A 14,124-nucleotide genomic window follows, 5' to 3' on the forward strand; every position below is an offset into this window, starting at 1 on the left:
CATTCTTTTGTATCTCAATATAGCACTTTGAAATAATATTTCCTTCTGTAGTGAAGTAATGTAGCTAGTCACAGTGTTTGATGTTTTGTACATAATAAATAAAGTTGGTTTTGAGGTGCTTGCTGCAACACTTTATTCCAGCCTTCTTTCTGCCTTGGAACTCTCCTTGCGCTAGTTATTTGGGATTCGGGTTGCCAGGTTTGCCTCAGACCTGGCATCCCTTTCTGCCAGAGCGCCACCGGAACACATAAACGCCCCCCCTCGCGCACCCCTCCTTCGTGCCCCCTCCCCTTCCTCTACGGATGCTGCAGTAAAGTTGGCCGCGCCTGCGCACTTTCGGTCCTCTTTTTCTTGGAAGGTAAGTGTGGCATGGCGCGTGTTTCTGCCTTAGGGGGATAAACGGTGGACTAAACTGTAATTTAAGTCAACTCACGACGGGTCAAGAGGTACTAAAACAGTCGTAGCAAGGTTCGGGACGACGTCGAAGCGGTTCTGTATTTTCTCGGCGGTTGTTTTCGGCGGCAGGGCAGCAGCAGGGTGTGGGTGTCCGTGTACGGGCTAACGTTACCAGGCTGAATCAAAGGGACATGCGGCCTGCAGCGGCGCGGTCCGTAGAAGTGGCTTGTCATTCTCCATGCTAACGTGTGCTTTTTACCCCATCCCGCTGCCTATACCCGACCTAACGCCTTAATGTCGGTCGTTAAACGTACATTAGCGGCGGATACGCCCGGTGTTGTCGACCAAACTTGAATCTGTAGCTTTTATTTGGACGGTGCTGAATGGACGCGTTAACGCGACCAGCCGCTGTTAGCATCTCGTTAGCTAACACGCTCGAATAACGGTACTCGGTGTTAAAGACACGGCAGCGTATGGTGGCCGACGGTAAACCCCCCGCATAACGAGCTTACCCAGTTTAATATAATTGAAATGTAATGCTATCAGTTTTAACGGAAAACGGAAGATAACCTAATCCATTGGCAACGTAATCGTCTAAAGCCTTTGTAGCCTCTCTGGCGCTGTTGCACTTGTAAACTACAGGCCGGCTAACTCATTACAGCTGCTGCTAATATGTTAATACCGTTTCTAAAAAAACAAAAACACGCATGGTTTAACCCCCTCATTGAATTAATGTTTAATCACCTAGCAGGCGGTGTCTATTGTCATGTAATTGCCGTATACGAGTTGAAGGCGTTTTTTCAGTTGTTGTTTACGAACAGCTCAGTGGCGCAGCCGCTCAGCCGCGTGTTTGACTGGGACGTTTTCCCGTGTTGCTTCATTTCGCTGTCACCTAAAGGGCTTTATTTTATTGTTTCTGATCCGAAGTCGTCTGCGAAACGCATCACGATGATGCCACTTTTCCCGGAGATCTCGCGATATCGATTAAAAAAAGGCAACGCACAGTGGGGCCCAGGGCAGGCTGCTGCTGCTGCGGTGCCGAGCTTAGCCCGGGACAGGCCCGGCAAACTGTTATTTAACACACCAGTTTTTAGCCACGTTTAGAATTTGGGAGGATATTTTCGTGGAGCCATTACGTGATAACTCCTGAACCCTTTCAACTCCATGGCAATGTCTCAAAAAACTGGAGGTTCCTTGCGATGTTAAATAAAGCACAGAATGTGATTAATTATATTGAATGAGATTAGTGTTTTGCCCTGGGATGCAGTCTGCACAAGTATCTCATGCTGCATGCTATGGTGGTTAAAAAAAACTACTGTAAATGGCTTACCTGTAAAGTTTAAGAGCAGTTAGAACAGACCTGTCTTACCAGTTGGACTGCATATGAATTTTTTTCTGTACTAATCACAGTTGAGCGAAAAGGCCAAAACCAACAGTGCATGTTCTGAAATTCAGCTGAGTTTAATTGAAAATGAGTCGTAACAGTTAAATATCAGTGGTTTTCAATTGAGTAAAAAATGCTAAAATTAATAGATTATATACTTGTAAAAACATTACATTTTCAACTGAGTCATTGTGATAAATGGTGCTGATTTAAAAAAAAATCTGGTGTTTTAATGTGATGTCATGTTTATGTGTTTTCTGCAGTGCCCCAGACCCATTGCACCATGGCAGATCCCGATCTTGACTTCACGACTGGTGAGTCTGGCGCCTCCGCCACCTACCCCATGCAGTGCTCTGCTCTGCGTAAGAACGGCTACGTGGTGCTGAAGGGACGTCCTTGCAAAATTGTGGAGATGTCCACCTCCAAGACCGGCAAGCACGGGCATGCTAAGGTAAGAACCACCTCGACGCTATGACTGAACAGCTCCTTTTAAACAGAGAGCAGATGGGAGTTGGCAGTGTGGGGCTTTTAGACGGAGCTTGGGAAGAGGGAAAAACTTGACTCCTGTCAGAGATGTGGCCCTTGGCAGAGACCTGGTGCTCAGCCCAGACCATAAGTATCTCAGATTTCAGACAGGTCTGATTCACGAGGTCTGAAGGGTTGGCTTTAATGTAGCCTCCTTATCTTGAATCACCATCACGTGTACTTTACTCTCCTGTGTAGTTTATTTGCAATAAATGGAAAAATGGATGAATCTGGCTGTACATTTCAAAGCTGTCATCACTTATTAGGTGATTTAAAGCGATGGTGTAAAATGCAACAATTCATGTTATGACTCATTAGCCTGATGGAAAACATTTTCCTTTTGTGAGAATAAAAGCAGTAGTGATTTCTGCTGTGCTGATTTCTGACTCATTCTGTAAACTTGACCTCTCCTCTGCAGGTTAACCTGGTTGGAATCGACATCTTCACCAACAAGAAGTATGAAGATATGTGCCCCTCCACCCACAACATGGATGTTCCCTCCATCAAGAGGATAGACTACCAGGTATGCAAGGCAGCCCCCAAAACACCTCGGGACATTTCTGTCACGCCAGTGTCAGAGCGGTTAACTGGAGGAATGCATAGCTCAATTAGAAAGAACACGCGACCGCTGTCACCTGGGTCCTGTGGGAATGGTGGCAACACGTTGGGATCAGAGCCAAAAGTCCAGCAGCTGGAAAACCTCATATCAACATGCTGAAGGCGTATAGACATGGACTTTCTGTACTGTCATCAAAAGTTAAAATGGACATTTATGGTCAGAGGTTTTGTGGTTAATGATCATTATCATTCATTCATTCATTATGGAGTCAAATGATCATTTTGACTCTGCATGTGAGCACAACAAGAAATATTGCTCAGAAGGTGCCGTAACAACAACTGTACTCGTTTAAACTGTAAGTGCACGTATGATGCCTGAAGTGGCGGATCATAAAGACGGCACACTTTCTGGTTGTCCACAAGGATAACAGAGTAGAGGAGAGAGTCAGCTGATCTCCTGTCAGCTCTGGTAGCAGCAGCCCATCAGCGCCGAGCCAGCAGGTGCAGCAGCAGAGGACCGCCGTCTCTCTCCTGGAGATGGTTCATATCAGACTCAGTCTGGGTCTGCTCTCATCCTCTGACCTACAACAACATGTAATGCACTGAGCATGAGGACAGCAACAGTGAACTGGATGTTTCCTATTAGTACAGTAACTAAACTAGTGAGTTTGAGCCACAGCAACAGATCACAGTGACTGTACATCACCATGGAGCTGTGTGCAGCAGCGTCACAGGTTAAAAGGAGGGATCTAGTTGCTTGGTATCATTACTAACGGTGCAGTCTGAGTGATTGACGGGCCGTTGGCTGGGCTCGCGCTACCTGCCAGGGAGGAGAAAGTGACGAGTCAGCAGGTGCAGTCCTCTCTCCTCTGCATATCTGACCATCCCAGCCTGAAAGCTCAACACAAAGTCTGTGGATGGTCTGGTTTTGTTGCCAGTGCATGAAAAGCCCAACATACCTGAGGCCCTGCAGCTGGAGGCTGACGGCTGTGTTTCCTCCAAGTGCTTCTCCTCACCTGTCTTTAATGGACTTTATGGCTTTATTCATGATTTGGACTAGTTTTATGTAAATACTCTGGATTTGTTGTCCTTGGCTTCTTATGGACAAAATGACTACAGACAATGTGGGAACTGACCACAACCCAGGCTTCACCATCACTACACTGCTAGACAACACTGTATTTATCTGCCTGGTTCATGATACTGGTGAATACTTTGGCTCATAGTTATTGAAGTGAATATTTGAGTTTTCAGGAGATTAAACCAAACTAACAAGGAACAGCAGGTCAATGTTGACAAGTCTGATAGTGATTAACTGCCATGTTGGTACTAGTTGATGGCTGGGTAATGTCAGGTGACAGCTGTGTACTTCACACCAGTCACGCTGTCTGTTGGACTTCAATGATTGAACCACAGAAATGAGACCTGCACACGTTCAGTCAGGATGAATGTGTCTCTTCCTTCCTCTAGCCGCTCTCTCCCAGGTTCTTTCTATAGGAAACAAGTGATGTTGCACAAAGTAGCTAAGAATCAGGAAATGGGCAATTTCTAAATTGTTTTGTGAAAACAGCTGATGCAGGTGACACTGAGATTGTTTGTTTGGTGTCAATAAAACGACAAGCTGCTGCAGCAGTTTAGCCCCCACTGAGTGGCATCCACTCCTCTGAACCTTTGTACAGAGCTGAATGAAATCAGTGTTGACCTCAAACAGAATCTAACAGTGCAGTGGTAATGATCTTTGTCTACTTAAAGGTCAGACTTTAAGATGTAGAGGTTGTTTGAGGTTCTCGTCAGGTCTTCCTCAGGCTGCATTTGAACCAACTTTCACAACTTGTCACCATCACTAACAGTTAAAGCACCTGACCCTCCACATTAACCCCCACAGCCTGCTGCACCAGCTTTGACTCTGTTGCTGCAGTTGTGGTCAGAATGTCGTCATTCTTGCTCCATCATCAGTTGGAGAGTTGGTTAATGCAGAGAAATGAACTCATTTGTCATGTAGTAAAATATTAAAATGTGTGTGTTGTGGTGTAGATGAATGTGTTTGACTGACTCCCTGTGTCTGTCTCTCCTCCTCCAGCTGGTTAACATCAACGATAGCTACATGTCTTTGATGAGCGACAACGGTGACATCAGGGAGGACCTGCGTGTCCCTGAAAACGAAGTCGGCAAGGAAATTGAGGCCAAGTTTGACGCGGGTGATGAATTCATGGTGAGTGTAAAAGTTTGGTGCTTCTAACCCCCCCCCCAGCTCTGAATATATTTGTGGGTATTACTGAAGAGGAGATTCAGCTGAAGGTCACAGAGCTTAAGGATGAGTCCAGATCTTAGACTGAAGGTTTATGTTTGATGCCCCAAAACCAGGAGATGTAAACAAAGCTTATTCTGGACAGAAACATAAATGTCATGTTGATGAGGCAGTAGCTGATGTCATTTATCCGTGAATGTTGAGTGGGACTCCAGTGACCAGGATGCAGAGTCCTGAATTAGAGCAGAAAGTTTCCCTGCAGGGAAAATGTGAGGAGTGTGATCTGCATGTGTAAAGTTTCAGATGATTGACTCGAACACGTTGTGCGCTCTCTCTCTCCGCAGGTCACCGTGATTTCTGCCATGGGGGAGGAATGTGCTGTCGCCACCAAGGTCTTGGCCAGCAAATAGGGAGACGGACTTTGCTGCCCAGGCAACAAGCACCACCCACAACCAGTCTCTTGCATTCTCATTGGTTCTGTCACCAAAGCGTCGGCCTTCACAGACAACCTCAATCATTCTGTTGTGATTTCTCATCATTGATCTTTTATTTTCTCCCCTTCTTGTTTCTCTTTTCCATTGCTGTTGGGAATGTTCCACTGCAGTCCGCTGCGTGGTCCTCTGCCTGATCACTGAGGTTTTGTTTGGTAACAATCTACTTTATATAAAACAACTTCAAAAATAATGATCAGTTGCTCATTCCTGCTTATTTTTGCCTTCAACGTGTTGGTTTTGCCACTCACATTCCTGAATGTTTAAATAACAACGGGATTCAGCTTTTGTATAATTATTTTTTTATATTCTTTAGATTGAATATAGCAGGTCTAAAGCCTTTTAGAGGGAGCGGGTTGGGGAGGGTGGCAGTTTTTGAGTTGTTAACGCAGCGGGAGGGAGGGTTACCCCTGTAGATACTAAATTGTGGTTTAGGTTGTCCCTCTAGCAGCCATACAGCTTTCCAGCATGGCCTCTGCTCTGGTTCCTGAGTGGATTGGGCAGAACAAGGTCCTCTTCCCCCCTAATCGCTGGGATTGGTGGTGGCTAGCACTTAAGAGCACTTGAGGTCCACCCCAGCATGTCAAAGCTCTAAAACCAAGAAAAGAGAAGTCTTTTTTTTTTTCTCTTCTTCCCCCTAACCCCCAAGAACAGAAACAAACTTCAGTGATTTACCCTCGTGATGCCAATCTCTTGTCTGTGTAGAAGTTTGAGGGGCGTGAGGGTCTGTGCGCTCACACCTCGCTCACCAGGGCGGCGGCGGCTTCGCCCCGCGGCCCTGGCCATCCCCCAATACAAAAGGAGTGTGATTTTTATTTTTTTTGTTTTGTTTTGAGAGGCGTGAGTGTGTAAGCGGCGTGGGGGCCTCCGACATGTGGGAGGCGGTTTGCAGTGAGGTGTGTGGTTCTTTTGAGGGACTCAATCGGGTTGGGGAGGGTGGTAGAGTTGCAAACTTTTTGTTCACTCGAGGCCTTTATCACCTGACTGGAGATGGCAAAAATAAAACGATGAAACAAATGGACAAAAACTGCAAACTATGTCTGTCTGTCTGCTTTTGTTTCCAAAGTAAAAACCTGGTCATTCGGTTATCTCCAAAAAAAAAAAAGTTCTGAAATATATGAACTCAAAACCTCAAACTGATTTCTAGAACCAAAACATTAAACTCAGGTCTTCAGCACCTGTACGTCAAGAGATGACAGTGGTGTGGGTGAACACGCTGCTCAAAATATTAAAGTTCCAGTGGAGTGGGTCCAACAGTCATGCCCCCGGGGGCAGCAGAAGGCCTCATTCACTGCATTTTCACATCTTCCTGTGTTTTACTGGTTTAAAAACAGCACCTGAAATTCAAATGCACCTTTTTTTTTTTTTTCAAGCTTCAGTTAAAGACAGACCAACATCCTGCCACACTCCTGAAATGAAATAAACATATATACAAGGGAAATAAAACCTAAACCCCATTGGACCCTGTGCAGCTTTTATTTCCTCCCACCAGTGTTGCTCAGCTGCCTCACTGACCCCCTGCAGACTGTGTCAGACTGGTGCCTGTTAATGAAGGCTGCATGTGTGTGGGGGAAAAAATGACCACATGCACATTGTGTGTAGGAGAAAACAGCAGCATCACAAACGGTCATGCATAGTTTACAGAATGTATTGTAACAATAATCTAGCCTGGTCAAGACAGTGAATGCTGACTTCCCACTGAAACAAGTGTGTGTGCGTGCGCGTGTGTGTGAGAAAAATATTTCAAACTAATAGAAGTGACTTGGCCGAAACTGCTGAAAAGGAAAAAAATAAAAGGAACCTGAGAATCAACTGCACAATACAGTATTTGTTGTATTTGTTCATATTGACAGCACATGTAGGCTATTATTATGGACATGTATTATTATTATAGGGAAGATTTAATTATAATTCAAAAAAAACTGCTGTGTGTTATATAGAAGTATAGAGATGTGTCCAGATGGGGATGATGGTAAACCTCTGGAGTTATAAAATGGATGCTGCACACTTTCTGTTTCAGTCTTCCCTCCTGCTCCAGCAGCAGCAGCATCTTCAGCTGTGTCTGTACTTGAAGCCGTGGCAGCGGAGGAGTGACAGAGACACACCCTGCCTCAACCGCTCTGACTGGATGAATCATACACTCCTGCATGTGCACACTGGCAGCACAATGGAAACAAGGATGCATGTGTATCAGACCTGTTGTGGTTCCTCTGACTCATAAGGAGGATTTTGTTTTATTTAGTTAGTGTGTGTGGTCATAGAGACTCAGATGAATGAGCTGAGGTCCAGAGCAGAGCAGGGGGGGCCAATGATTAACCAAGCTCAGCAGGTTTATTATCAGGGTGTGTTTGAGCTATAGTTGACCTTAGGACTTGCATTATCCTACACAGACAGCTGCTGAAACAACAACAGGCCCGACTTGTCTTTTGTTTTCAGACCAACCGGAGCAGAAAACCGGTTCAGTCTACAATGTCAGCGCTTCATGACACTAAAAGCAGATATCACACAGCTGAATGATGTATCTCAGAGTCAGACAAGAGGCATGAGGAGCCGCCGGAGTGCACAGCAGCTCGTAAAGTCGAGCCATTTTCCCAGATTCATGTGTGGAAATGTTTATTCCTACCGTTGACACTGGCATTACCATATATGGTAAGGGCGTCCCAGGCAGCGCGGGCTACGTCACCGCTGCGTCACCTCCGCTGCTTCCTTTCCCGTCCGATCTCCTAACATGGCGCCGGTGAGTTCAGGCTGCGGCCCCGGAGTTTACTGGATTTAACGTTATTTTCGCCAGTTTTCGTTGTTTTCCCGCTCTGCTCGGCTACAGCTCTGAAGAAAATACACACTCGCACAAATGTGGGTGTGAATTTAGCTTAACTTTGTGGAGTTTTAGCGTTAACTCGTACCGGCCCCGACGTCTGCTAACACGTGTCCCATTCATTTGACAGAGCGGAGACTGAAGTCCATTGAAATAAAATGTGTTTTACATGAAACCATTGGATATCTGTTACTGGAGTGTAATCTGCGCTCTTTGCTGGCAGACTCTATACAGTTTAAGATGTGTGGGTTAATTCGGCTCAACTCCACAACCTTTTAATCATAATTTACACTTTATAAGCAGATGTCAGCACTAAGTGTTGCTTACATTGCTGAACTCAGGTTTAAGTGACGTAATGATATTTTGCCCCAATTAGTTCATGAATATCAAAAAATTTGCCTCATTACAATTTGCTCTTTTGGTAGTTAGATAAACATAATTATTTGCTACTTTTTGCTAAACGGTTACTAATCAGCACAAGTTTAGGCCAGAATGAGAAAATATATTTTTTGTTTGTGTTACTTATTTTCTCGTGGCTGTTGATAACTTAGTTAATTGAATTGAAGTTTGTTTTAGAAACAGCTTTGGTTTTTAAAACAAGAATAGAAATTGTTTTACAGAATAGACTAGGACTAATGAAATTGCAAATCAATCAAGAAAACCAGTTAATAAAGAAATGAATTAGAAAAGATGGTGTGAGTAATTAGATCTGCAGTTTGGTGGTAATTAATCACTATGGGAACATTTGAAGTAGAGATGTCTTGTTGGTTACCAGTAGAAAGCGCTGTCGTGCTCAGATGGTCTATTATGAGCCTAATGCTGGTGTTTGACATCACAGATAAAACCGAAGAGGCCAACTGTTGGCAAGAGAGCCAAGAAGGGAGCTGCATGGAAGTTCACCTTGGACCTGACCCACCCTGTGGAGGACGGGATCCTGGACTCTGCAAACTTTGTAAGTTGGGAAGACCTTACAGTCAGGAATGAACAAACCTGTATCTATTGTCTGTATCTTAAGAAATTGAAGGAACAGTAAATGTGGTGGTCTTTGCAAGCAGCTAACCCTGCGTCTGGACTAGGGCTCCCTTCCCTAGCTCCAAATTTACTAGGGTTCCCTTCCCTAGTGCATCACTGTGCTTTGTTCAATAGGAAATCTTCCTCAAAGAGAGGATCAAGGTCAATGGAAAGACGGGGAATCTGGGTAACGTCGTCCAGGTCGGCCGCATGAAGAACAAGATCAACGTCACGTCTGAGAAGCAGTTCTCCAAGAGGTGAGACGAGACCTGCTGGAGCTCCAGTGACTACCACACAGTGTTGGTGTGAAATACTTCTTTTTTTCCCACTTAAAACAATACTGTGAATAAAAACGCCCCCCTCTCCCCACCAGGTATCTGAAGTACTTGACAAAGAAGTACCTGAAGAAGAACAACCTGCGTGACTGGCTCAGAGTGGTGGCGTCGGACAAGGAGACGTACGAGCTGCGTTACTTCCAGATCAGTCAGGACGACGAGGAGTCGGAGGCCGACGACGAGTAAACGGCCTCAGCTGGAGAGAGAGAGGACAATAAATGTGGAAAAAATACTTCTCTGTTCTGTGTTTTTGTTCTCTCACATCTGCATCAGAAGGAGGCACAGCTCTAACATCTTAAAGGGATAGTTCAACATTTTGGCAATTGCCATAATTCCTATATTTTTTGAAGTAGTTTTGTTACCTTTCATTATCGGTGCAAGCTATTTTTAGAACGGCGGAGCAGAGCCGTGAGCTGCCCAGAGCTACGCTACGGAGGCTAATGGAATTTCTTGGTTTCCCTCATCAAATACACAATCCAACAACTCCAAAACGCTCTGGTGGACAAGTTGTGACCTGCACATTCACCATGCTATTTGCATGAATTTGCCTCTAAAACAACTCTGTCTGTTATTATCTCATAGCGTGGTGAATGTGCAGGTCACAACTTGTCCACCAGAGCGTTTTGGAGTTGTTGGATTGTGTATTTGATGAGTTTGATGAGGGAAACCAAGAAATCCCAAGTCGCAGCTCTGCTCCACTGTTCTAAAAATAGCTTACACCGACTCTTAAAACCTACTCATAAAACTAAAGGGATTATGGCTGCTGGTCGATCAGTGTTGGTATGATCATTATTTACACCTGTTTCTTTAGGTTGCATCTTGTTTTTTTTTTAATGGGAACAGGCATATACAATGTATAAACCGACAAGACGAACAAACGACAGAGCAAACCTAACAACACAACAAAAACAGGAACAATAAAACAAAACAAAAGAACAAACAACAAAAAAAGGATGTGAAACCAGAGACGTTCTATATTATAGAAGTCCTAGAAGGACTTTGGTGAAACTACTAAAATTAAATTAACAGTACTACTTAGTACCTATACATTTACTCAAAAGTAAGTTTTTCCCATTTCTTGTTATGCATTTCCACCTTATCTTGATTTGTTGCGATCATTTTTTCCAAAAGTTCAAAAATGTTTTTGTTTGGGTCTTACATATAAATATTGTAGGTTGCATCTGATTAGATGCTGCTGTTTAGCAGTGAACCAATCACAAATTGATGTTATTCAGCATCACCAACATGTTCACTTCCAGTTTCAACAAAAGCTGGACTACTGAGCAGTAATTAGTGGATTGTTATTATAGACTGTATTAGATGTAATAAGGTATTACTAATGAACTGATGAGTATGTGTGTGCCCATGCAGCAGGTGCTGATGTGCTGCTCCGTGGCCCTGGAGGCTGTGGAGCAGCACACTAAGCCTCCACTAGGCGGCGGTACACACTTGTCAGATCATCATACAGTACTAAGACGAAGAGTGGTCAGACCAAACCGATGCAGCTGGACAGAAGCTGAAGCACGTGTGATGACTGCATAAGTCACATTTATCATTTACAGACAGCGCACATACAGTGACACTGGTTTCCTTTGACTTATTTTCAGTCTGATGTAATTTTTCAGTTCAGTCCACAGTGAAAACTCAGACTGTCATACCCAGAGACAATAACACCCCAGCCTCCTAAATGTGCCATTTTTAATATCTCACCTCCAATTTATAATGACAGGGCTCCAAAATTTAAGACAGTCCAAGTACATTTTTAATTTTTTACATGTGCAACCAGTAAATTTGCCTTGTTTTCCCCCATCACTGGTGAAACATGGAAGGGGCAACTCAGAGAATCTGGTATCTGTCATAACAGGTGACAGGCACAATGTGTGTCAGGATCATTAATGAAAAGGAAATGTGAATTTGCTTTGCAAGTTGATTTATCCCCCTGAACTTTCTGCTTGCACTCCTAAAATGTTTAGTTAGGGGTCACTGTGATCCTACTAAAAGTTTAGTCTGGAGCTCTGAATGATAACCCTGAAAACATAATTTGAATGATCCTTTAAACTTCCAGAGACACACAGCTGTGTTGGTATGTACAATCAGAACAAACAGGTTGATTTGATCCTGAATCCAGATCAGTAAAAAATACCTACACCACCATTCCAACATACAGATTGTTTCTGGATGTCACAAGTCAGATGAACTTCCCTCAAATCCAATGAATCTTAACTGGCTATCAGTCGAATCCTCATGGGAGCTGTAGTTTTATGTGAAACGGCATTATGTCTATAGTGTGGAAATGATCGTTCCTACATGAATATATATATCATATGTTGAAAGCCTGGCACATTTAAGCAGAATTGGAGAATTAAAGAAACCCTAAAACCTCATCATCATCAACAGTTGAAGAATCTCTTTCCTCTCACACATGAGGCCGTGCTGTCCACTTCCATCCACTTCCATCCTTTTATGCCTCAGGCTGCCATGAAAACCTTTATTCTCTTAAACAGAAAATTATGTTTTGCTTTGCCCCTGATTCTTCTCAGTGTGTGTGTGTGTGTGTCTGGATCCACTCCCATCCACTCATCTGTTGTGTATAAAGTGCGTACCCTCAGGAATGCATCCACCTTCAGCTCTGCAGTCAGTGGCGCCTCCTGTCTTCATACTGGTTCAGACTGCAGCTGTCTGTTGTAGCATCTTCACTAAAGCTACAACATGTGGAGGCTGGTGTTAACAGTTGTTTTCCTCCAGCTCTTACTTTAACAGTTTTTTCTTTAACATTCCCTCCACTCAAAAATAATCTAATGTTCAGCTTCTTGAATAATAAATATATCTGTATATTTATAGATTATTAGCCCTCATACTCTGATTTAAGAAAACCTTTCTCTACCAATCCTGACCTGTTGTGGTTGTCTGTTGCGTTGGCTTTTACTTTGGCAGGACTCAGGAGAAGCTCGGCAGGTGATCCAAGAGAACTGATGAATTCAACCTCGTAGTAATTTTGTTCTTGGATGTGATGATTTGTTACAGTCTCCACATCTGGAGGGAAAGTTGGAAAAGCCGTTGTGTTTTTCCACTTTATTTAAACAAGGTAAAAGATTTACTGTAATTTCACTTCTCTTTCGTTGGGATTTCAGGTGTTTTCCAAGTCACAGCATCTAAATAAAATAACTACAAAAAACCAAAACAACAACACCGACTGGGAGCGTTTCCCAAATATCAGAGATAGTGAGAGCATTTTGCATCATTCAAGATTTCAAGATGTTTATTTTCATAGATGTTAAACGGTTTTCCTGGAGTTTTTCCTCAGTGGATGTGAGGGTCTAAGGCCAGAGGATGTTGTTATGATGCCATGTTAAGCCCTTTGAGACAAACAGAACAAATAAAATTGCCTTGCCTTGCCTTGCCTTAAAAAAAACATGCAATGCAATTCTTACTTGCATTGCCTCCCTTCACATTACAAAACATTAAAAAAAAAGCAAAATTCTTTATTCCTGTTCTTTAAGTTGGCTGATTTTAATCTATGAAATGCTGTGACACAGTGGAACACAGCTTTTCACCAAAGGAATGGTTCAACTTCTTTCTTCTCTCACTGCCTCCATGTTTGAGGTGATGTTGGACTGATTAATCATCAGCCAATCAGAATATTTGGCTGTTCCCAGCAGCGTATAGATACAAGATGACTGCCTGTCAAACCCATGGCAGACTTATGATAAATAAACACTGAAATACACTGGTGTGTGTGTGTGTGTGTGTGTGTGTGTGTGTGTGTGTGTGTGTGTGTGTGTGTGTGTGTGTGTGTGTGTGTGTGTGTGTGTGTGTGTGTGTGAGTGTGAGAGAGTCTACCCAGTGTGAAACCATGTCTGCAGGTAACGCTGTAAACTGACTCTTTGTATCAGATTACCTGCACATTAATGCAGCACACACAGCCAGCACGCTATAGAATGTGCATCAAGTTTCATTGAATAGGCCTACATAGAAATATTTATAAAAGACAGTTGTCTATAAAAAGAAAAGTCAGTGAAGGAGGAATGATCATCATCAGATTTACAGTTTAAAAGTGAAATCTTCCCATCACAGTGTGAATCATTTGTTGATTGATGCCAGTTCTGTTCCCGTAAACAAACCAACATGGAGAAGGAGTTTGGAAAAAGCTTTGCATGGAATTTTAGCAGCTGCCGAGTTGGCATGTCAACAGATCCATCTCCACGGCAACTGACTAAACTCCACCCAATAATTTAGACGACAATGCAGCTGATAGCTCTTGCAAAAAGCAAAAAGCAAGTAAGTGGACCAAGGCCGTAACCATGGAGTCAACATTTGGGGGGGACCAAATCTCTCTCTTTCTATATATATACTGTATATAT

The 14,124-nt window shown here is 43.5% G+C and overlaps 2 protein-coding genes across 3 annotated transcripts; both read left to right on the forward strand.

Annotated features, from left to right (window-relative positions):
- Positions 1-291: 291 nt before the first annotated feature.
- On the forward strand, positions 292-5,798 carry eif5a (eukaryotic translation initiation factor 5A). Of its 2 annotated transcripts, none has more exons than XM_083995546.1 (5): positions 292-358; positions 2,044-2,231; positions 2,724-2,828; positions 4,944-5,075; positions 5,456-5,798. In XM_083995546.1, exons 2-5 carry the CDS (start codon positions 2,064-2,066, stop codon positions 5,519-5,521), a joined length of 471 nt encoding a protein of 156 aa, XP_083851672.1. In that variant the 5' UTR covers positions 292-358; positions 2,044-2,063; the 3' UTR covers positions 5,522-5,798. The 2 variants fall into 2 exon arrangements, with proteins under 2 accessions (XP_083851672.1, XP_083851673.1); XM_083995547.1 differs by having other exon boundaries at positions 348-446.
- A 2,440-nt stretch (positions 5,799-8,238) lies between these two features.
- rpl22l1 (ribosomal protein L22-like 1) lies at positions 8,239-9,995 on the forward strand. The gene is made up of 4 exons (XM_083995775.1): positions 8,239-8,339; positions 9,256-9,369; positions 9,564-9,685; positions 9,802-9,995. Exons 1-4 carry the CDS (start codon positions 8,331-8,333, stop codon positions 9,947-9,949), a joined length of 393 nt encoding a protein of 130 aa, XP_083851901.1. The 5' UTR covers positions 8,239-8,330; the 3' UTR covers positions 9,950-9,995.
- Positions 9,996-14,124: the final 4,129 nt, after the last annotated feature.

The sequence above is a fragment of the Trachurus trachurus genome (genome assembly GCF_905171665.1).
Source record: "Trachurus trachurus genome assembly, chromosome: 20".
Classification (NCBI taxonomy): domain Eukaryota; kingdom Metazoa; phylum Chordata; class Actinopteri; order Carangiformes; family Carangidae; genus Trachurus; species Trachurus trachurus.

Coding starts and splice junctions, on each gene's coding strand:
- rpl22l1 (XM_083995775.1), top strand. Junction 9,370..9,563: donor TCCTGGACTCTGCAAACTTT/GTAAGTTGGGAA, acceptor TTTGTTCAATAG/GAAATCTTCCTCAAAGAGAG. Junction 9,686..9,801: donor GAGAAGCAGTTCTCCAAGAG/GTGAGACGAGAC, acceptor TCTCCCCACCAG/GTATCTGAAGTACTTGACAA.
- eif5a (XM_083995546.1), top strand. CDS start 2,064: ATGGCAGATCCCGATCTTGACTTCACGACTGGTGAGTCTGGCGCCTCC. Junction 2,829..4,943: donor TCAAGAGGATAGACTACCAG/GTATGCAAGGCA, acceptor CTCCTCCTCCAG/CTGGTTAACATCAACGATAG. Junction 5,076..5,455: donor ACGCGGGTGATGAATTCATG/GTGAGTGTAAAA, acceptor CTCTCTCCGCAG/GTCACCGTGATTTCTGCCAT.